General features: G+C 37.0%; 1 protein-coding gene across 1 annotated transcript; it reads left to right on the top strand.

Annotated features, from left to right (window-relative positions):
- Positions 1-16,339: 16,339 nt before the first annotated feature.
- Positions 16,340-17,173, top strand: LOC127137458 (U11/U12 small nuclear ribonucleoprotein 31 kDa protein). The gene has a single exon (XM_051063916.1). It carries the CDS (start codon positions 16,340-16,342, stop codon positions 17,171-17,173), a length of 834 nt encoding a protein of 277 aa, XP_050919873.1.
- Positions 17,174-25,009: the final 7,836 nt, after the last annotated feature.

Genomic DNA, 25,009 nt, shown 5'->3' with positions numbered 1-25,009 from the left:
ATTCTTATTAAATGAGCATTTTTTTCTACTCATCTCGGGCCACGTCTAAAGAGCTATTTAACGGATGGCCTAGGATTTGCATTTCCTGGTCCTGACTTGAGAAAATTTCCTGAGGATTTAGATTCAATGTCTTTTAATTCCTATAAGAAAGAAAATGAAACAGTTTTCTATGGACTTCATAATAATGTTACTTTTGATCAAAAAATACAAATTTAGATGTACAAAACCATTCTTTTTCCATATGGGCACGATCCTTCTGAGAATAAATTTTGTAAGGGGCATAGTTTATAGTTATATTGGTAGACCTCATGATTTACACACAGCCATGGCCTATGATCTAAAGACTTGAGGACATTACAATAAAAAAGTATATAAGCTTAAAACATCATGACAGTTGACCACGACAACTCCATGCACTCTCTTCACCAAAACACTTCCAGAAGCAGTAAACTTGGTATCATGAGTGAAACCTGCAGGATTCAAAGAAACAATGAGTAAGGATTTTCCCAAAGAGATTATGATCAAAAGAAGAAAAACTGTCACAAGCTGCCGAACGGCAAAACAGCAAAAACAAGCCGTCACACCCAAAAAACAAAAAACGGCTACAGACACAAGTTCAGAGTATTCCTCCCACAGCAGGCCATGTTGCAGACCTTGGCAACATGATTGTCCTTCAATGGCAGGATGGTTAACAACTCCAAGACAGATGATTCAGTTCCAGAATGTTGATGTTAATAACTGGATAGGGATTTGGTCGGTAGCAGAGATGTTAAACAATCAAGAAAACTAACATGCTAAACACAGTAGAGAGTATCTCTTAGCCTACACTTGGAAATGAGGATACATTTAAAGATTCACCTTTTTGGGACATAAGGTTTAGCTATAGCGGCAGGACCATTGCATTATGAATCATCAATTAAAGACGGGATTGGTTTAAACGCCATAATGCTCCAAACCAAAACAGTGCCAAGGTATGCTTCAAAAAAAAACCTGTTACAATAGAACCTATTATCAGAGAACCATGACAGATGCTGAACCATGACAAGAAGAAACCTGTTACCAAACCATCTAACCTTGATCAAATATACGATCTAAAAACTGCACAAACCACTACTGCATCACCAAGCATAGCAACCCACAAATCAGCTCACGCACAAGCAAAGTATCCAAAACAAAAATAATCATTACCATAGCAAAATTTCATTCAAACTTCTAACACAATAGCTAACAACATCACATTCCAAGTTAACAGGTTTTCAGCATATGACTAACCTCATGGTAATAGAATCACAGGAGTAATCATGACTACCACCATGTAAAACACAACAGACTAGCAATCCAAGCTCAGCCATCAACAAGGTTAACATCCATACAAGTATCATCAAGCATCTTGAATATCATTCAGATCACCTACCAAATACCAAACCAAGTATCAAACATGACATTAATTTAATGGTCATAAGACTTGTAAGCACACAATTGTTATGATAAACCAAAGGCAAAGATTCACAGGATTCGAAAATACTTGAGCAGCAATTCATACCTAAATGTATTAAGTCCTCACATCAGCAAAAACGGAAGAAGTGTTGTGAATCGAAGTTGAGAAGTCATCAATTAAGGTTAAAATATATGCCAGTAAATACCAATTTCCTTACCTCAATTGTTGAAGGTTTCACCGCAGTAAAAACTAGATGGGAGATTCAGTGAAGACGGCCACGCATTTGGAGATTTTTTGGGACCACAATCAAATCCGTTTCCTACCACATTTACATTGGTCCCCACCAAAATCTAAAGAAATATTTGATGCTAACGGAATGATTCCTTTTTGCACCATCTGCCAAGGTTCCACACACGATTTTGGGGAGCTCATTTCACTCTATAAAAAGGAAAGCTAATCGATTGAAAAAGGAGAGAAGAAAAATACCGTCACTCTGCTGAAATCCCAAACGAACCTAACACCGAAAAGCTCCGCTAAAACTCTGTATTTCAACTCTGATTTTCACACTGAAAATCAGGGTTTGAAGAGCTTGACCCCTCCAATCGCGTGCAAAAGGAAATGACAATCTATTAGAGGAGAAAGTCAGAATCAGACAGAAAACAAGGAGTGGATACAGAAGGATAGAAAGAAAAGGAAGAAACTTGAAACAACAAGCAAAAGAAGAGGGACAACGTCATACATACTCACCGAAGGTAATCATGGTCGTCAGGTCTTCGTCGGGGCTACGATGCTCCGGCGGAATCTTTCCCTTTTATTTTGCTTTAAAGTGCTTTGACCTTGTATTTTGACTCGTTAATTTCTGCTGTTGATTGTGATATAGAAAACGGGTTAGAAGCTAAGATTAGGTTTTCCTTTGAGGTTCCGATTCGCTACTGTTTTCTAGATCCCGTCGAGGATTTGGAGGTTTGAGGGGATTGTGGTCGTTTGTCACGTTGGAAGTTTTGAACTTCATGTTCGAGTCCTGGTTTGTTTGAGGATGAACACCGAAGGGTGTTCATCGGTTTCCTTTCAATTTTTTTTTCTCTCTCTGCAGTTTTGGATTGGGACCATGCACACGATTTAATAGGGAGAGGATATTTTCCAGAAAGAATGAAGAGTCGTTTTAAGAGAGAGAGACAAAATTATTTTGATTTATTTCTTTGCTTTAAGGGGTGATTGTTTCTTCTTTTAAAATATTATTAAGAGTAAATTAATGTTATTGATGATAGATACTTGGGTGCTGTCAGATTATGTTCCCAAAATCTTTATGATGTTATCAATGAACAATGATGCGCGTGGCGGTAGGTAAACTGAGGCCAACCTTTTCTCTTCTCGGCGGTACCACTTGGCTGAGTAGGAGAGGATTTTGGGCCTTGTGGCCCATCCCGAAAATAACACTACTTTAAGTCCCTTGGGCCTTCTTTGATCCAATGTTTAGGGCCTAACTTTTTATTTATTTCCCAAACATTCCAATTTGGTCTACTTGGTTTATGAGCTATTCTCGATTGTTTTAATTAAAATTAAGATAACACTAATATTAGAAATATTTATTAGTTCGGTTTCGATTACTATTTTCAACTCTTCTTTTTATCTTGTTATAATATTATAATTAGTTAAATGGTGGATTAATGGTTAACGTCAACAAGTAATTTACTTTATTTTCTAATAAATAAGTTTGACGTTGGTCCAATACCAAATAGTGTTTCCCAAAAGTATATTAATTCTAAATAAATTCAAATTCACCGTATTTAAATAGTATTCTCTTAAAAATTATTTAATTTAATTTTGAATGAAAAGGAGAATAGTAAGCCTCCACTTCACTATCTCTCGACTATTCGAACAATTGGCGTACGCCATATTGCTCGGATTTTCGTCATTCATTTAAAACCCTAAAACTCCATAAAATTAAAATCACTCCACCAATTAATTCTAAATACTAAAAGTTTTATTTTTAATAATTAATCTTTGAATGAAAAGGAGAATAGTGAGCATCCGCTTCATTATCTCTCGATTATTCGAATAATTGGCGTACGCCATATTGCTCAGATTTTCGTCATTCAATTAAAACCCTAATAATCATACAATTTCAAATCAATTTTTCAAATCAAACATAGGTTCTAAATTCAAATTATTTCTAAACTTCAACCATCATATTCAAATCATTTTACAAATCAACTACAAATTCTAAAACATTTAATTCTAAATTTATGATAATAAAGAGGATAGGAGGCGTACGCCTCACTATCTTTCGATTATTCGAATAATTGGCGTACGCCTTATTGCTCGAGTTTTTGTCATCAAACTTAAAACACAATCGAATAAACTCAAATCACCTCTTATATCAAACCCAATTTTACAAAATAAACTATACAACTTCAATAAAGAATGGGAGGCGTACGCCTCACCACTCCTTGATTATTTGAATAATTGGCGTACGCCACCTTGCTCAAATCATCAACAAATCCAAACCTACCAACCCAAAATTCAAGCTATCTTAATAAATCGAATACAATATCTAAACATATCTTTTTACAATTTAAACCTCGGGTGATAAAAGATGGGAGGCGTACGCCTCACCGTCTCTCGATTATTTGGATAATTGGCGTACGCCATATTTCACAAATTATCGACTTCCGACTAAAACACGTTAAATAAACTTGGATAAGGGAATAGGTGGCGTACGCCTCGTTATTCTTTGAATAAGCAAGTAGGAGGCGTACGCCTCACTACCGTGCGTATTCAACATCCACAAACAAACTTTCAAAACAATTCGAACGAAAAGGGAATAGAAGGCGCACACCTTATTATTCCTCGAAAGAATTGAACGATTGGTGTGCACCATATTGCTCAATCTTTCGTAGTTCCTCAAATCATCAACAAATCAAACCTAACTTCTCGCCCTCAAGCGATCGAAACCAATCAAATCCAAACACGTCAATTCAACTCGTCACCCCCGCGTGACCAAAACCCTTTCAAAAAGAACACTGTCAATCCTTTCTAATGCGCACAACAAACCAGTGCTAGAGCCTCCACTGAGAGTAGACAAGCCAGTGTTTAGCCGTTAGAACGCCGACCTACACAGTCGTTCATCAAAAAAAAACACAACCAATATTCGTAGTAGCCCGAACTACGAATGCTCTGATTTCCGTATTGCACCATAAGGATACGTAGGCAGGATAAACAGTCAATTAACAGTCAAATATTCGCGAGCACACTAATAAAAAACCTCCCATTTCCCCCATCATGAGGTCTTCATCCACATCTATCATCAATTCTAATTACTCGAAGCAAGCAGATAAACAGTCAATTAACAGTCAAATAGCAAAATCAGACTAAAAGGTTCCCGTTGAGTACAACGGACGTGAGGGGTGCTAATACCTTCCCCTTGGGTAATCGACTCACGAACCCGAATATGGTTGCGACGACCATTATTCTTATTTCTAAAGGTTTTCTTGATATTTTCCTATTCCTTCATTGGAATAAATAAAGTTCGGTGGCGACTCTGTTTCGAACAACATTTTTTTTCCGCGTCCTATCGCGAGGGATCGCATTATCATCTTTTTTTGAGGTGCGACAATTACATGCGACTCTATATGACTAATGCACAAATACAAGCTATTCAAAATCCTTTGATTCTTAGTAAAATTGGTGTCCCCACAACGACAATAAAGTGGATGAATTTTTCTGAAATGAGTTATCTTATATCAAATGTATATGACTGAGTTTTAGTTTAGTTTACAAGACATAGTTTTTCGTAAATCGTTTTCCCTCTGCTAAGTTGCCCTCCAAATAATTTAAATGGTCGGGTTGTCTTGATTAGACAGATTGCTACTAAGATGCATTTTATACAAGCTTATTTGAAACGAGGGTGTCCTCTACCACCAACATTCGTAGAATGGAGAGAACGTCTTAAGGAAGAAACATCTGAGTGAGAACTTTGCTTTTTTGGATAGGATGCATGAGTTCTTGAAATTAAATGATTTTGAAAAATAATACAATAGAAAAAAGTCTAATGCGAAAAGTTCATTAAATTTAAAAAGATGTCATCGATTTTGATGCATTTTAATCGTATATTAGAGGATGTGGATTTGTAAATCTACTCAACATTGTTTCGTACTCGGTGGACTACAAGTTCATTCTAACTTTGTTGGAGAGGTGGAGACCCGAGACCCACACATTTCACCTTCCGATTGGTGAGTGTATCGTCACACTTGAGGACGTGTACATGTTGTTGGGTCTCCGTATAGATGGAAAGGCAGTGAATGATCGAGTTAACCAAGACAACAATATCTGCAATGAATTATTGGGTGCCCATTTGCTAGACGACGAAACTGAGGGAGACACGTCCGGTCAAGCAAGGGGGCAAGGTATAAGTTTAAAATACCTTAAACAATATTATGCCAGTATAGTAATTCCCGACGATTCAACCGAGTATGAGAAAATAATAAAAGCTTGGTGTTATATTATGATTTTATTTGATAATTTTTTGTTTCCAGAAAGTACAGGTAATTTTGTAAATATAATGTATTTACCTTTATTATGCAACATTAATAAGGTAAACACTTATAGTTAGGGTTCAGCTGTATTGGCCCATCTATATAGTGCAATGTATAGAACTACAAAAAAGAATACCTATATTTTTTTTCATGTGCGTATTTGCTTCAAGCTTGGGGTTGGTCAAGAATGTCGTCGCTCGCCCCGATAAATGAGCGCCCATTCGTGTTCCCGTTTGCAACCAAGTAAGTCTAACATTTTATCATTCACCATTTAGTTAATTATATTTTATATTATAATTAATAGTAAATAATATTTTTCAATTCTTTTTTATCTTAGGTGGTCAGTAAGGGGAATGAACTACAACAGGTGTCTGAAACACGCTATTGTAGTCTATCGAAATCTATTGGACCACATTGGACATGACGATGTAATAATCCTACCCAACTATATTTTAATTTAAAAATACTTCTCAAATTATTTTCCATCTAATCGTTTCGTATTGTTTTACAGTTTGTCTGGAGGCCATATCTGGGTCTGGATCATGATGTGAACCATGACGATGCTGCAGTTTGGACAAAGAAGACACCGGTTATCCGATTCACTATGGTGGAAATGCACCAGAGTGACCGGGTCAAACTGCAGTTCTGAATGCTACAACAGCTTCCAGAATCTCCCATGTGTTTGGGGAATTGACATCAAAAAGGGGTTGATGCACAATGGGATTATTCTGATTGGAGAGACTTTGCAAAAGACATGTGTCGTCCATAGAGGAATCAAAGAAAACACATCTTGAACGAACCAGATATCCATGGTGCAAGACCGACTCAACAAAATATATGGCATGGTTTAGATCGGTAACAACTCAACAATTTGTATCTGAGCCGCGGTATTTGATGGATCCACGCCAACATGCTTCGTCTTCGTATGCCCCACAACAATTCACCACCCAACACCAATGTGAACCCACCCAAACCCAACAACCAACCATACAACATCAACCAACCACATACACACAACAACCAAACACCCAACATCGCAACCCGTTCATGCCAACCACCCAACAACCAACCATCCAACGTCGCAATCCATTCATACCTCTCACTCAAACACAAAACCAAGAATCAAACCCCGCAACCACAACTGTCTATAGCCCAGATGATTCATATGGGTCACTTCATCGTAGCCCCCCATCAATAACACCCAACCATTGTTTAACTATAGTCGCCCCAGAAACCATTGCTTTGTTTCCAAAACGACTCAATGACCCAATTTGGGCAACTATATCGTCCCCAATTCACTCAACCACAACGCCCTAACTACGATGACATGGGCACCGAACTTCATTCCTGAAGCGCCGTTGGCCAGAGCCCCTCCAGATATTGGGAGCAAATGATGACACATCTATCAAATACCGCTGGAACTTCCGTTGGACCTTCCAACCAACCATCGCTCGATCAGGTCAGCACACAGAGACCCCAAACACCTCAAGAAAATCGTGGAAGACCTAGGAGATAAACTAACGCACCGGGATGTGGAACAGGGGGACGTTATAATCAGACGGGTCATTAGTTTATTGTCAGTTCAATGTAACCAATTATTACATCATCAATGAATTTTTTTTCATTACAATTTCTTTTTTATTAAATAATAAAAATTAAATATTAATAAGTAAAAAAAAATAGCAGGGGGTGTATGCGCCAGATGAATTGGCGCATACACCAATCAAACATACATAGGCGCCACTAACATTGGCGCCTCCTCATGAGGCCCAATGTAGGCGCCACTAGAATTGGCGCCTCCTCACGAGGAGTCTAATGCATGCGTCAATGCTATTGGCGCCTCCTCTTCATGCATTGGGGGTACGTCAATTCATCTTCCGCATCCTCTATCAAACCTGATTATTTTGGTAATATTTTTGAATAATTGGTTATTTTGGAATTATTTTTGAAAATAATGGTTATTTTGAAAAAAAATTCTAAAAGTTTGTTTTAATATATTTGTAATATTTTAATACAAATAAAATAAAAAATAAAATTAATTATAAAAACAATGATATATTTTATTAGTTCATAAATGTCTATTGATTGCTTACTCATTCCATCCTAATATAAGAATAGTTTAAGGTTTTTATAAATTGTCATAAATGTATAGGAGAATAATGGCTTGAAAGAAGTTTTAATTATTTAATGGCATTCTGAAAGAAATTGATATTGAAAAATTAAAATGATGTTTATTTTGAGATAAATTTTGTTTGGTAAAATAATTTTGAAATAAAGTACCTCTCTAATGAAAGTAAAGTTTTGAAAACTAAAAATAATGCAGCGTTGTTCAATAGCGAACCAAAATATTAGTTTTAAAAATTGGAGAGTAAAAAAGTATAATTTTAGCAAAATAGAAGATAAATAAATAAATTTAAGTCAGTAATTTTAAAAGTATTTGTTTTTTAAATTATGAATTTATATTGTGAAAAGTAATCTAATAATTTTAGATGTAATTGATGGTAATAAATTCAGAATTTGAAATTTAAATTCTTTGAAATATAAAATATAATATATATTTTTGGTGACGATTAGGGCTTTCATTGATAGAATTTTTTTTGGTGACAACTCAGAATTTGAAATGTATATTCTTTTGAATTCAGAATGTAAGTAAATAGTTTTTTTTTGGGACGTTTCAGAATTTGAAACTTAAACTATTTAACTCATATAATAAAAATAATAATTTTTTAAGTTTGTTTAATCAAATATATATTTATTTATTAGTAAAATGGGAGGATCAAAGGTCTAAAATGAGGAGACATTAGGCAGCATGTCTCATAGACATTTGAACCGTTACTAAAAAAATTATCATCGAATCAGATACAACCATCAAAACTGGACAAATCTAGTTTGGTTAAAAAATCAGCACACTTAATAGTTTTTCTAAAAATGTGAATGAATGCACTTCTTTAAAATGCTGAAGGAGAAGAAGAATATGCCTAGCCAAAGTCGAACCTTGTTTAGACTTCAAAGGCGACCCTTGGAGAGCATTTGCTACTGTCTTTTTGCCATCTTGAACAATAAGGTTCTTGAAATCTCTCTTCCAAGCAAGCTCCAAACCCATAAGGACACCCTAGAATTCTGTATCAAGACTATTGCAATCACCAATAGTCTTATGAAAGCCACAAAGTTATCTTTCTTGACTGTCACGAAAACACCCCCACACTTAGTAAGCAATCTGCTAGTGGTAGCCCCGTCAGAATTAAAACAAACCCCGAAGGTGTGAAAAACATAAGAAAGGGGGTTTGAATTGATTTTTATAAAACAAAAGTTTTTTACCAACTCAAGAACACCACTTAAAAGTTAATAGCAAAGAGATAAAAACACAAGTATTTTATTATCGTTCGCTTGAAACTCCAAGCTACTATAGTCCACCCTCCAAAGTGATTTCACCTTATACACACAGATTTAATCCACTATAATCAACTGATTAGAATAATCACAAAGAAGCTTTTGTTTATTAAGTGGATCACTGGATTAAGATGCATATTATTGTTATTCATTCATTGAGCATGATACATGTCATTGTAGTCAAAGACATCATCTAGTCCATGCATAGGTTGCCTCGAAGGCTCACGTCTCATTAATTCAAGATTATAAAAAGCATCATTTGGTTCATAAGTACAAATTGATTCATATCAACAAGTCCTTTTGGCCGACCTACAAGATTGGTGCATTATTATGGTCCATCACGTCTCATGGCGAGCATTCTTATTAAATGAGCATTTTTTTCTACTCATCTCGGGCCACGTCTAAAGAGCTATTTAACGGATGGCCTAGGATTTGCATTTCCTGGTCCTGACTTGAGAAAATTTCCTGAGGATTTAGATTCAATGTCTTTTAATTCTTATAAGAAAGAAAATGAAACAGTTTTCTATGGACTTCATAATAATGTTACTTTTGATCAAAAAATACAAATTTAGATGTACAAAACCATTCTTTTTCCATATGGGCACGATCCTTCTGAGAATAAATTTTGTAAGGGGCATAGTTTACAGTTATATTGGTAGACCTCATGATTTACACACAGCCATGGCCTATGATCTAAAGACTTGAGGACATTACAATAAAAAAGTATATAAGCTTAAAACATCATGACAGTTGACCACGACAACTCCATGCACTCTCTTCACCAAAACACTTCCAGAAGCAGTAAACTTGGTATCATGAGTGAAACCTGCAGGATTCAAAGAAACAATGAGTAAGGATTTTCCCAAAGAGATTATGATCAAAAGAAGAAAAACTGTCACAAGCTGCCGAACGGCAAAACAGCAAAAACAAGCCGTCACACCCAAAAAACAAAAAACGGCTACAGACGCAAGTTCAGAGTATTCCTCCCACAGCAGGCCATGTTGCAGACCTTGGCAACATGATTGTCCTTCAATGGCAGGATGGTTAACAACTCCAAGACAGATGATTCAGTTCCAGAATGTTGATGTTAATAACTGGATAGGGATTTGGTCGGTAGCAGAGATGTTAAACAATCGAGAAAACTAACATGCTAAACACAGTTGAGAGTATCTCTTAGCCTACACTTGGAAATGAGGATACATTTAAAGATTCACCTTTTTGGGACATAAGGTTTAGCTATAGCGGCAGGACCATTGCATTATGAATCATCAATTAAAGACGGGATTGGTTTAAACGCCATAATGCTCCAAACCAAAACAGTGCCAGGGTATGCTTCAAAAAAAAACCTGTTACAATAGAACCTATTATCAGAGAACTATGACAGATGCTGAACCATGACAAGAAGAAACCTGTTACCAAACCATCTAACCTTGATCAAATATACGATCTAAAAACTGCACAAACCACTACTGCATCACCAAGCATAGCAACCCACAAATCAGCTCACGCACAAGCAAAGTATCCAAAACAAAAATAATCATTACCATAGCAAAATTTCATTCAAACTTCTAACACAATAGCTAACAACATCACATTCCAAGTTAACAGGTTTTCAGCATATGACTAACCTCATGGTAATAGAATCACAGGAGCAATCATGACTACCACCATGTAAAACACAACAGACTAGCAATCCAAGCTCAGCCATCAACAAGGTTAACATCCATACAAGTATCATCAAGCATCCTGAATATCATTCAGATCACCTACCAAATACCAAACCAAGTATCAAACATGGCATCAATTTAATGGTCATAAGACTTGTAAGCACACAATTGTTATGATAAACCAAAGGCAAAGATTCACAGGATTCGAAAATACTTGAGCAGCAATTCATACCTAAATGTATTAAGTCCTCACATCAGCAAAAACGGAAGAAGTGTTGTGAATCGAAGTTGAGAAGTCATCAATTAAGGTTAAAATATATGCCAGTAAATACCAATTTCCTTACCTCAATTGTTGAAGGTTTCACCGCAGTAAAAACTAGATGGGAGATTCAGTGAAGACGGCCACGCATTTGGAGATTTTTTGGGACCACAATCAAATCCGTTTCCTACCACATTTACATTGGTCCCCACCAAAATCTAAAGAAAGATTTGATGCTAACGGAATGATTCCTTTTTGCACCATCTGCCAAGGATCCACACACGATTTTGGGGAGCTCATTTCACTCTATAAAAAGGAAAGCTAATCGATTGAAAAAGGAGAGAAGAAAAATACCGTCACTCTGCTGAAATCCCAAACGAACCTTACACCGAAAAGCTCCGCTAAAACTCTGTATTTCAACTCTGATTTTCACACTGAAAATCAGGGTTTGAAGAGCTTGACCCCTTCAATCGCGTGCAAAAGGAAATGACAATCAATTAGAGGAGAAAGTCAGAATCAGACAGAAAACAAGGAGTGGATACAGAAGGATAGAAAGAAAAGGAAGAAACTTGAAACAACAAGCAAAAGAAGAGGGACAACGTCATACATACTCACCGAAGGTAATCATGGCCGTCAGGTCTTCGTCGGGGCTACGATGCTCCGGCGGAATCTTTCCCTTTTATTTTGCTTTAAAGTGCTTTGACCTTGTATTTTGACTCGTTAATTTCTGCTGTTGATTGTGATATAGAAAACGGGTTAGAAGCTAAGATTAGGTTTTCCTTTGAGGTTCCGATTCGCTACTGTTTTCTAGATCCCGTCGAGGATTTGGAGGTTTGAGGGGATTGTGGTCGTTTGTCACGTTGGAAGTTTTGAACTTCATGTTCGAGTCCTGGTTTGTTTGAGGATGAACACCGAAGGGTGTTCATCGGTTTCCTTTCAATTTTTTTTCTCTCTCTGCAGTTTTGGATTGGGACCATGCACACGATTTAATAGGGAGAGGATATTTTCCAGAAAGAATGAAGAGTCGTTTTAAGAGAGAGAGACAAAATTATTTTGATTTATTTCTTTGCTTTAAGGGGTGATTGTTTCTTCTTTTAAAATATTATTAAGAGTAAATTAATGTTATTGATGATAGATACTTGGGTGCTGTCAGATTATGTTCCCAAAATCTTTATGATGTTATCAATGAACAATGATGCGCGTGGCGGTAGGTAAACCGAGGCCAACCTTTTCTCTTCTCGGCGGTACCACTTGGCTGAGTAGGAGAGGATTTTGGGCCTTGTGGCCCATCCCGAAAATAACACTACTTTAAGTCCCTTGGGCCTTCTTTGATCCAATGTTTAGGGCCTAACTTTTTATTTATTTCCCAAACATTCCAATTTGGTCTACTTGGTTTATGAGCTATTCTTGATTGTTTTAATTAAAATTAAGATAACACTAATATTAGAAATATTTATTAGTTCGGTTTCGATTACTATTTTCAACTCTTCTTTTTATCTTGTTATAATATTATAATTAGTTAAATGGTGGATTAATGGTTAACGTCAACAAATAATTTACTTTATTTTCTAATAAATAAGTTTGACGTTGGTCCAATACCAAATAGTCTTTCCCAAAAGTATATTAATTCTAAATAAATTCAAATTCACCGTATTTAAATAGTATTCTCTTAAAAATTATTTAATTTAATTTTGAATGAAAAGGAGAATAGTAAGCCTCCGCTTCACTATCTCTCGACTATTCGAACAATTGGCGTACGCCATATTGCTCGGATTTTCGTCATTCATTTAAAACCCTAAAACTCCATAAAATTAAAATCACTCCACCAATTAATTATAAATTCTAAAAGTTTTATTTTTAATAATTAATCTTTGAATGAAAAGGAGAATAGTGAGCATCCGCTTCATTATCTCTCGATTATTCGAATAATTGGCGTACGCCATATTGCTCGGATTTTCGTCATTCAATTAAAACCCTAATAATCATACAATTTCAAATCAATTTTTCAAATCAAACATAGGTTCTAAATTCAAATTATTTCTAAACTTCAACCATCATATTCAAATCATTTTCCAAATCAACTACAAATTCTAAAACATTTAATTCTAAATTTATGATAATAAAGAGGATAGGAGGCGTACGCCTCACTATCTTTCGATTATTCGAATAATTGGCGTACGCCACATTGCTCGAGTTTTTGTCATCAAACTTAAAACACAATCGAATAAACTCAAATCACCTCTTATATCAAACCCAATTTTACAAAATAAACTATACAACTTCAATAGAGAATGGGAGGCGTACGCCTCACCACTCCTTGATTATTTGAATAATTGGCGTACGCCACCTTGCTCAAATCATCGACAAATCCAAACCTACCAACCCAAAATTCAAGCTATCTTCATAAATCGAATACAATATCTAAACATATCTTTTTACAATTTAAACCTCGGGTGATAAAAGATGGGAGGCGTACGCCTCACCGTCTCTCGATTATTTGGATAATTGGCGTACGCCATATTGCACAAATTATCGACTTCCGACTAAAACACGTTAAATAAACTTGGATAAGGGAATAGGTGGCGTACGCCTCGTTATTCTTTGAATAAGCAAGTAGGAGGCGTACGCCTCACTACCGTGCGTATTCAACATCCACAAACAAACTTTCAAAACAATTCGAACGAAAAGGGAATAGAAGGCGCACGCCTTATTATTCCTCGAAAGAATTGAACGATTGGTGTACACCATATTGCTCAATCTTTCGTCGTTCCTCAAATCATCAACAAATCAAACCTAACTTCTCGCCCTCGAGCGATCGAAACCAATCAAATCCAAACACGTCAATTCAACTCGTCACCCCCGCGTGACCAAAACCCTTTCAAAAAGAACACTGTCAATCCTTTCTAATGCGCACAACAAACCAGTGCTAGAGCCTCCACCGAGAGTAGACAAGCCAGTGTTTAGCCGTTAGAACGCCGACCTACACAGTCGTTCATCAAAACAAAACACAACCAATATTCGTAGTAGCCCGAACTACGAATGCTCTGATTTCCTTATTGCACCATAAGGATACGTAGGCAGGAGATTGCTGTATCTTCGCGAGCACACTAATAAAAAACCTCCCATTTCCCCCATCCTGAGGTCTTCATCCACATCTATCATCAATTCTAATTACTCGAAGCAAGCAGATAAACAGTCAATTAACAGTCAAATAGCAAAATCAGACTAAAAGGTTCCCGTTGAGTACAACGGACGTGAGGGGTGCTAATACCTTCCCCTTGCGTAATCGACTCCCGAACCCGAATATGGTTGCGACGACCATTATTCTTATTTCTAAAGGTTTTCTCGATATTTTCCTATTCCTTCATTGGAATAAATAAAGTTCGGTGGCGACTCTGTTTCGAACAACATTTTTTTTCCGCGTCCTATCGCGAGGGATCGCATTATCATCTTTTTTTGAGGTGCGACAATTACATGCGACTCTATATGACTAATGCACAAATACAAGCTATTCAAAATCCTTTGATTCTTAGTAAAATTGGTGTCCCCACAACGACAATAAAGTGGATGAATTTTTCTGAAATGAGTCATCTTATATCAAATGTATATGACTGAGTTTTAGTTTAGTTTACAAGACATAGTTTTTCGTAAATCGTTTTCCCTCTGCTAAGTTGCCCTCCAAATAATTTAAATGGTCGGGTTGTCTTGATTAGACAGATTGCTACTAAGATGCATTTTATACAAGCTTATTTGAAACGAGGGTGTCCTCTACCACCAACATTCGTAGAATGGAGAGAACGTCTTAAGGAAGAAACATCTGAGTGAGAACTTTGCTTTTTTGGATAGGATGCATGAGTTCTAGAAATTAAATGATGTTGAAAAATAATACAATAGAAAAAAGTCTAATGCGAAAAGTTCATAAATTTAAAAAGATGTCATCGATTTTGATGCATTTTAATCGTATGTACTTCTAATTTTGTTGATTCACTATGTTCATTTTTATTCTTATATCTTCATTTTAAGATGTCCAAACATAATCTAAGCGTATAAATAAAGCATTACTTTTGAAAACAAATTAATTGTTGAGTTTCTAGTAAGAGATGAGTCCTCTTCAATTCTGGACAAATTCTACATAAAGTTTTTAAATGTTGTGAAACTGAAGTTATTAGACTAAGGTTTTGCTTAAATTGATGCAATGAGATGATATGAAGTGATATGAGATGAAATAGAATAAGATTACATTGTTTGAGTTAATTAAAATCAGATCCAGTATAATAAAATTTTATTATTCTATTTTATTTCATTTCATCACTTTTCATTAGCATTGTTTCCCTTAGATATGAGGAATAAAAAATTACATCACTTTCTACTAGTATTGATCACTTTCTACGAGTATTGTTCCCTTTAATATGAGCAGAATGAAAATTTTCATCACTTTCCATCAGTATTGTTTCTCTTTTATATGAGCAGAATCAAAAACTTACTTTGTTTTTATCGCTAATTATTCAAATAATAAAGTAATAAAATTTCTATTTCACTCTATTCTATTTTTGCTAAATTTCAATAACTCTATTTATCTTAAGATATTAAAATATAATCTAAAATAATATAATAAAATTGTATATCTAACGAACTAGAAATTTTTGTCTTAAAAAATCTAGCATCATACTAACAAAAATTATTAAAATTTATATATGCAGATGGGTGGCTGACCAATTAAATAAAAAAATATTAAAACATAATAATTTTTAGTTTTATGCTATCTTTACAAGTACTCTGGCGGTGAGCAAGTTGTCCATTTACATATGGATAGTAATGCTTATAAAAAAATAAGAATGGATAAAACCATATATAAAACCAATCCAAAATATCCGGATCCATGTCCAGATCCGCTTGGAGTTTCGCTTCACTTCTCTAGGGTTTCTCAAACGCATTATAGAATCTCTCCACTCTCAGATTTCCTCTATAGATTAAAGAAGCATCGGAGAACTAATTTCGTCGCAGGAAACCGAACGCCGTTGCCGGAAACAAAAAACCTGAACCGAAAAAAATGTCAAGCAAGAAGAAACACAAACGAAAACACAGCGACAGCGATGAAGACGACGACGTTTTCTACTACCGCTACTGCGCTTCGTCCTCAACCCCCAACACCACCACCGGAACCACATTCAGTAATCAACCCCAATCAAAACCGAACAACAAAGGATCATCAATAGGAGGAACAGGTGAACCCTTAGCACCATCAAAATCGACGCTATACGTTTCTAATCTAGATTATTCCCTAACAAACTCCGATCTCCATACGCTCTTCTCTACTTTCGGCCGCATCGCGCGTGTAACCGTTCTCAAAGACCGTCACACGCGCCTAAGCCGCGGTGTCGCGTTTGTCCAATTCGTTTCTCGTAATGACGCCCAACGCGCCGTGGCGGAGATGAATAAGAAGATTCTCAATGGAAGGACTCTAACTGCTTCTATTGCTGCTGATAATGGACGTGCTCCGGAGTTTATTCGGAAGAGCGTGTACAATACTGAGACTGCTTTGTGTTATGAGTGTGGGGGGCATGGTCATTTGTCGTATGAGTGTCCTAAGAATCAGTTGGGGCCGAGGATGCGGCCTCAACCTAAGAAGCCGCGACGGGGATTTAGTGGGCTGAGGGATAGGGATGGGGAGGAGGAAGGTGATGAGGAGGAGGAGGAGGGTGGTCAGATTGCTGCGGAGCAGTTTGACGATAATTGGGCTTCTGTTGTGGATGATGAAGCGGGTGAAAGGTTGCTGGGGAGAAACAGAAATGATGATGAGGGTTTGGACAACAACAAGACGAAGAAGAAAGGGAAGAAAGCTGGGTATTTCAGTGATGAGAGTGATCATGATGATGATGATTGATCATGACTATGTAGCATTGACACTTCAGATTGAAGGTGTGTGTTTGGTTTTCCGCATTACCGCATTATTCAACTAGTCCTGTGTGTCGTGTCTATATATGTGCCAGTGTTTCATAGATCTAAATGGCAATTTTTTGTTTTTATCAAGATATGGTGTAATTGATGAAATTGTTTATATGTTGTTGGCTTGGTTGGATGTGTTTATGGTTTTGATCACAAGCACATGTTAGTTATTAGTTATTGTGGTAGTAATTAGTGATATTGGTGGTGAATTGGTGATGAGCATTTTTGTGTATTCCATATTTTCATAGTTAATGAATGATGACAGACGAGTCTCTTATTTATCGGCTTAATTTAGCATTCGGTTTACCTGTAAAACAGAAAGGAAAAGCCTCTTCGTTATGTTTTTTATTTTGGTTCAGTTAAAACATGTAATGTAATCAAATTGTAACACCCTGGTTTACTTTATGCACATCTTGTTATCATATAATTAAGTTTTTGATATGTAGAATATTGTAGTCAGATATAGCTGGATTTGATGTGGTTGTTGAGATCTTGAAAAGCATAGGTTGTAGACTTGTAGTCACAATTACTGTCGCCGTTCTTGTGGAAAGCAGTTTAAAACCATGGGTAACAGTTCTTCTGATTCCCTTTACTCTTTGATGTCTACTGAGCATTTTTATGCAGATTGATGAGTATTTCTCAAGTTTCTCTTAGAATGCTTAAATTGCTTCTCCCAGAGAAAATATGGTATCCTTTTCATCTTAATCACATGGCTGAGCTGGAGAATAATACCAATTTTTGCCTCACCCTCGACACTAGGCTTTAAATTATAGGTTTAATTATTCTGTAACTTTTTGAACCATGGGCTAATCTCGAATGTCATTGTAATGATATGTAGAAAAAGAAATTGGTTATTGTTATGCTATTTCCTTTCTTTCTGAATTATGGCTTTGAATCGGATTAAGTATAGTTATATTATATGGAGTTTGGTGTCAATTGTTACTGTTGCACTGTTGGTTTTAAGCATTGTTGGTTTTGGATATATCTATAACTCTGAAACCATATTCAGTTGACAGTTATATATAACCGATAGATACCATATTCATGATTGTCTATATACTTTTGTATGCTCATATTTTTTACTAATTGAATCATTGTCTTATGGCACAAGTTAATGAAAATAGTAGAGTTCATATCCTCTATGAATAGGATTAACATGAATCTTGATTACATAGTACGATAATTGTACTCAGATATAAAGATATTGGGAGTTTTGTGAAATTCAGGATATCGGTTTCTTGAATTTTGTTGAAGTTTGAGCAGATTCAAATAGGATTAATATGGGTGTTCTTGAAGAGGAAGTAGGTAAAAGTTTGGAATTTTTTTTCAAAATAATAATTATTTTTATTTTTTTTTCAAAATAACTAATTATTTAAAAAAACTTATCAAAATAACCAGGTTTGGTAGAGGATGCGTCAGATGAACTGGGGCACCCCCAATGCATAAAGAGGAGGCGTCAATAGCATTGGCGCATGCATTGCGCTCCTCACGAGGAGGTGCCACTAGCATTGGCGCATGCATTGTGCTCCTCATGAGGAGGCGCCAATACTAGTGGCGCCTGCATTGGGCCTCATGAGGAGGCGCAAATGCTAGTGGCGCCTAGGTGCATTTGGTTGTGTGGGCGCTAATTCATCTGGCTGCATGTGATGGTCATGTGGGCGTCAATCCCTCAAGCGCCCACATGTTTTGTCCGTCTATATAAATACCACGCATTGGATGCAATATTTTTCACTCAAACTCATCTCCTAATACAATTCAACCACCATCAATTTCAATTTTCCCTGTTTCAACAATGTCTGCATACATTCAAAAACAAAGTGCTGATGTAATATTTTCTGCCGTTGCGGCTCCGGTACAGATTCGACTTTGGAACACAAATATGTTTGAACGTCTTAATCGGACGTTGTACAGTTGGTTAGAGGGAGAAATTGGAGAGGGTGAACGGATTATAAGAATACAATGGCTTGTGTCCACGTTCAACCAACACGGAGAATTACGTGAATTGGTGGATATTAAGACAGACCAAGACGCTCGTAGGATGATGCATTACATGTTCAAAATTGTTTTGCTGGTTGTAATTACATAGTTCTTGTATTTGTTATAATTATATGTGTTACTGTTTATGCAATGGTACTTTCGTGACAGACGTCTAATATGAAATAAATTTAATTTTTCATATATTGCAATAGAGGTACATGTAAATTTATCTGGTTGTGCTCATTCTAACACTAGGACAGTTATTACGATTGTGACCTAGTTGACGGCATGAACTACATAGTCTAACCATTTTGTTCGCCGTATCCATTTCGGTTCGAATTCGGATGCTGTTTGGGCGACCCTTTTTCTTCCTTCGCATAACTTCGTTGTGCCAGACGATGTCCCCTTGATATTCTGGACAATAATCCTCTTTTGCCACTACGAAAAAACTAATTTTATAAACATTTGAAAGACTGACGACTTTGTAAACTTCAGATAACAAGTATGATGGATCCCTTCGAACCTTTGAGCATGCCGCAAGGACATGGGAGCGGGGGTACGAAAGGCTTGGAACTTTCTGCAGTCGCACTAACCTCTATCTAGTTCGACTATGTACTGCCCCATCGGCATGCCCTCATTGTGACCCATGGACTCGACAACACTAAACCAACCTTTACTTCGGTCAAAGACCGTAACCACATGTGTGTTTGCTTTGGCAGCTTCATGTCTGATGAATTTCATCGAAGCATCACTGAACAACTGTCCAGATTGCAACACTGAACTCCATTTTAAGCGTCTGGTTTCAAACAACGCCCTTAGCCTGAAATATGTAGCATGCACCAAAGCGATTATTGGTAGGTTACGGATGCCTTTGAAGACAGAGTTCATTGATTTCACAAGAGTTGTTGTCATGTGGCCCCAACGTTGACCGTTGTCGTATGCCCTAGTCCACTTCTCCAAAGGAATACCATGGATCCACCGTACCGCATATTCGTTTGACAATCTTATTTCCTTGCGGTAGTGTTTGAAAGAAGGTTCTGATAATGCGTAACCTGCATTGACAACCTTCTTCCGCAACGTCTTATCTTTGATTTCCCGCATGAAATTCTGAGCAATATGTCTATTACATAACACATGCGTCGAAGGAGGATTTTGCCAGCCGTTGTCAATGTTATTATATGCACTGATGATTGAAGGGTGTCTGTCGGAGATCAAACATAAGTTAGGATGAGGTGCAACGTGCAATCAGAGATTTCTTAGGAAAAAACTTCATCCCTCAGCAGTCTCCCCTTCAACTAGGGCAAAGACGATTGAAAAAATATTGATGTTCCCATCTTGTGCCACTACCATCAGTAACGTTCCTTTGTATTTTCCGTACAACCATGTACCATCAGTTTGTATAATTGGTTTACAGAAAGAAAAACCTATGATACCTGGTTGATACACCCAGAATAGACGGTGAAATATTTTATTTCCAACAGCACACGTACCATCTGGTGTATAGGCGGGCAATTTGTTTCCAGCTTGACAATTGTCCCGGGAGCATATTGTTTTAGAGCCAACAAGTATTTTGGAAGTTGTTTGTAAGACTCCTCCCAATTGCCAAACACTTTTTCAATAGATTTTGTCCTAGCTATCCATGCCTTCCTATATGATGGAGTGTACTCGTACTCTGCCCTAATATGCGAGATTATTGTACTCACCTTTAATGATGGATTGTCGCTAATAACAGATAATATTTCATCACATATTAGCTGAGAGCTTAATTTACGATGATCCTGGATTGGGTTTGTCAGCATGCATGTGTGATCTGGACCCATTGATCCAATCTCCCAAGACTCGCTCCTCTTCCGGTACGAAGCTGACAACATAAAAAGGCAGTGCTCATTCGGACAATAAACTTTATACCTCGATGCGTCAGCTCTGTCAACTCTAAAATCAGCTGATAGTTGCATGTGGAATTTCTTAATGGCTCTTACACATTCCTCTTTTGTGCGAAATGTGTCTCCTTGTTTCAAAGATCCTTGCATCGACACGTAAGGATTGTACCATACATCTGCTAAAGGTTCATCTGAACCCAAATTTAACCTTGTCATCTATTGGGGTGGGCAGTATACATAACTTGTTGGTATTGGCTCCTCTTCCTCTTCAGCGTTCACCATCGAATCAACCATGATCTCAGATTCTTCTTCTTTGTCATCTAGAACATTCACCTCAGTTTGTCCGTCATCAGTCTCACAAAACACTTGTGACTGATCAATGTACAGAGACACCTGTTGTTGATGTGGTAATATATACAACTCTATATCGTTGTAACCAGATTGTTCGTGACTGACAAACATATGCTGAATATCATCATCATCTCGAATCTTCTTCTGATAAAATTTAACCTGGTTTTCTACAAACCAAACCGGATTTTTATAGATGATTTGGCCCACATTACTACATTGCAATTTCTTTTCTATTCTTTGTTTCAGATGTGAAAAATTTGATCGTCGATTTATTGTAAACCGAGTTACCTCTGTGTTTCGAAAACAAAAATCGAACAACTGATGATCAAATATTTCACCTTCGACATGGGCACTGATCATGTAATGTTGTGTGGAAGACATTTTGTTGAAATATTAAATATGTAGATATCTTTAAGGGAATTGAATGCATTGCTAAGTTGTTCATCCACACAACATAAATAATGTTTCATTGCTAATTTGGTCGTTGCATTGATAACTTGGTCATTGTTTGTACAAACTTGACCATGCATGTAGTAGAAAGAATCAACCATGCAGAGAAAAGAGTGACAAGAACACACATGCGCCTGATCCCTGAGATTCCCACCTAGGCGCCCATTCCCTAGGCGCCATAAAGTAACTGGGGCGCCAAAAGGATGGGTGCCTCTTCACAAAAATTGGTCTTATGCGCCACTAGGAAGGGCGCCCCTTCCCATTGCCCTGCACTAAGGCGCCAAGAGGAAGGGAGCCTCTTCCTTGCATGTGAAGAATCACATGTAGGCGCCAAGAGGAATGGCGCATCTTCCCTTACATGTTGATTCTTCACATGCGCCTAAAAGAGATTCCTCACATGCTATCTCTCACATGCTTTCTGAAGTTTGTCATTCCCTTGTCTTCTCTTGCCATTCCATGCAACCAATCACATTCATCTTAGGTTGCAAACCTACTCACTCATTCATCTATAAATAGCCTCTCATATCAACAATATCAAATCATCTTCATCAATACTCAATTATATTCTTCTACCACACTTGATTCCTCTACCACACTCAAGCTTTGCAAAATCAAATCATGTCTTTGTTGACTATGGGCGATGAACATAGAGGCACGCTCGAGAATATATCGACATTTGTATGTCATCTCTCTCTTTTTACTTTTTCTATTTTTAGTCTTATACCTTTGTTATCTATGTTTTTCTTACTTCTTATAGAGTTGTGCTTGTTGATTATGTATTTCTTCGTCTAATTGCATTTTCTTACTTTTTTATTATTAGGATCCGAAGCGGTTTAGATGTCGTGTACATGAATATGTACCCCACGATCCTTTAATAGAACCATATATTAGAGGATGTGGATTTGGAAATCTACTCAACATTGTTTCGTACTCGGTGGACTACAAGTTCATGCTAACTTTGTTGGAGAGGTGGAGACCCGAGACCCACACATTTCACCTTCCGATTGGTGAGTGTACCGTCACACTTGAGGACGTGTACATGTTGTTGGGTCTCCGTATAGATGGAAAGGCAGTGAATGATCGAGTTAACCAAGACAACAATATCTGCAATGAATTATTGGGTGCCCATTTGCTAGACGACGAAACTGAGGGAGACACGTCCGGTCAAGCAAGGGGGCAAGGTATAAGTTTAAAATACCTTAAACAATATTATGCCAGTATAGTAATTCCCGACGATTCAACCGAGTATGAGAAAATAATAAAAGCTTGGTGTTATATTATGATTTTATTTGATAATTTTTTGTTTCCAGAAAGTACAGGTAATTTTGCTTCAAGCATGGGGTTGGTCAAGAATGTCGTCGCTCGCCCCGATAAATGAGCGCCCATTCGTGTTCCCGTTTGCAACCAAGTAAGTCTAACACTTTACCATTCAACATTTAGTTAATTATATTTTATATTATAATTAATAGTAAATAATATTTTTCACTTCTTTTTTATCTTAGGTGGTCAGTAAGGGGAATGAACTACCCAACTATATTTTAATTTAAAATACTTCTCAAATCATTTTCCATCTAATCGTTTCGTATTGTTTTACAGTTTGTTTGGAGGCCATATCTGGGTCTGGATCATGATGTGAACCATGACGATGCTGCAGTTTGGACAACGAAGACACCGGTTATCCGATTCACTATGGTGGAAATGCACCAGAGGGACCGGGTCAAACTGCAGTTCTGAATGCTACAACAGATTCCAGAATCTCCCACGTGTTTGGGGAATTGACATCAAAAAAGGGTTGATGCACAATGGAATTATTCTGATTGGAGAGACTTTGCAAAAGACATGTGTCGTCCATAGAGGAATCAAAGACAACACATCTTGAACGAACCAGATATCCATGGTGCAAGACCGACTCAACAAAATATATGGCATGGTTTAGATCGGTAACAACTCAACAATTTGTATCTGAGCCGCGGTATTTGATGGATCCACGCCAACATGCTTCGTCATCGTATGCCCCATAATAATTCACCACCCAACACCAATGTGAACCCACCCAAACCCAACAACCAACCATACAACATCAACCAACCACATACACACAACAACCAAACACCCAACATCGCAACCCGTTCATGCCAACCACCCAACAACCAACTGTAGCGGTGTATTCGTTACTATATGATCTATTGATTAAATCATAAGCAAAGCATACAATGAATCGAGTCGCCACCGCACTTTTATTTATCCAAAGGACTGGCTAAAAAGCGAACAAAAGCCTAAGAAGTTTTACACGTAGAAAACTAATGAAAAGATCAGAGAGTCTGGGTAAGGGGTAAATTACGCAACGGGAAGGTGTTAGGCACCCACTGCGTCCTAGGTACTCCTAGGGAGCCCTTTTCACACTTGTTGTACAAAAATTGTTATTTGTTTTGAAATATTTATTGTGCAAACATGAATGGGATGATTAGAAAAGAATATACAATTTATGATTTTTGTGTTTGAACGGATGAACCCGTTGCCTACGTACCTTTCCATAAAAGGTAAAGGATCAAAATGCCGTAGTTCGGCTAAAAGATTTCCAAAAGTTAGTGGATCCAATTATAAACATAAGCCTTAAGGTCTTACGTTATCCACGGGAGAAAACTCAACCTTATACAAACAACGAGTCCACCATGTGAGAAAAGCTTCAACTTGTTAGTGAGGGGTTAACCCTATAATAAGCAAGGAAGACTTACAATTCAGTCAACTAAGGACAAATAGGTGAGATTAACATCAACCAACTAGGATAAATCAAACCTATGGCTAATGTATGAAAACTTAACAAGAATGGACAAAGCCATAAAACAATTGAATGGGTGAAGGTAATTGATTATGAGTATTCATGAAAGTAGGGTCAAAGTATGATTAAGATTGATTCAAAAGAAATATTATGAAATGGAGTTTGAAAAGTCAAGGATTTAGGGTCCAGGTTTCTAATTTTGAAAACATGAAGATGTTTGCACAATATTTATCTCAAGTTTTGAAAGCAATGTGTGAAAAGGTCTATGACAAAATGGGTGAATGGATGAAGATGGAGTATAAAACTTCCTAGAAGGTTCACCTCTTGAAATCATATA

This window comes from Lathyrus oleraceus, chromosome 4, assembly GCF_024323335.1.
Source record: "Lathyrus oleraceus cultivar Zhongwan6 chromosome 4, CAAS_Psat_ZW6_1.0, whole genome shotgun sequence".
Taxonomy (NCBI): domain Eukaryota; kingdom Viridiplantae; phylum Streptophyta; class Magnoliopsida; order Fabales; family Fabaceae; genus Lathyrus; species Lathyrus oleraceus.
The sequence above is the reverse complement of the archived record's forward strand: the minus strand, read 5'-3'. Positions and strand labels throughout refer to the sequence as shown.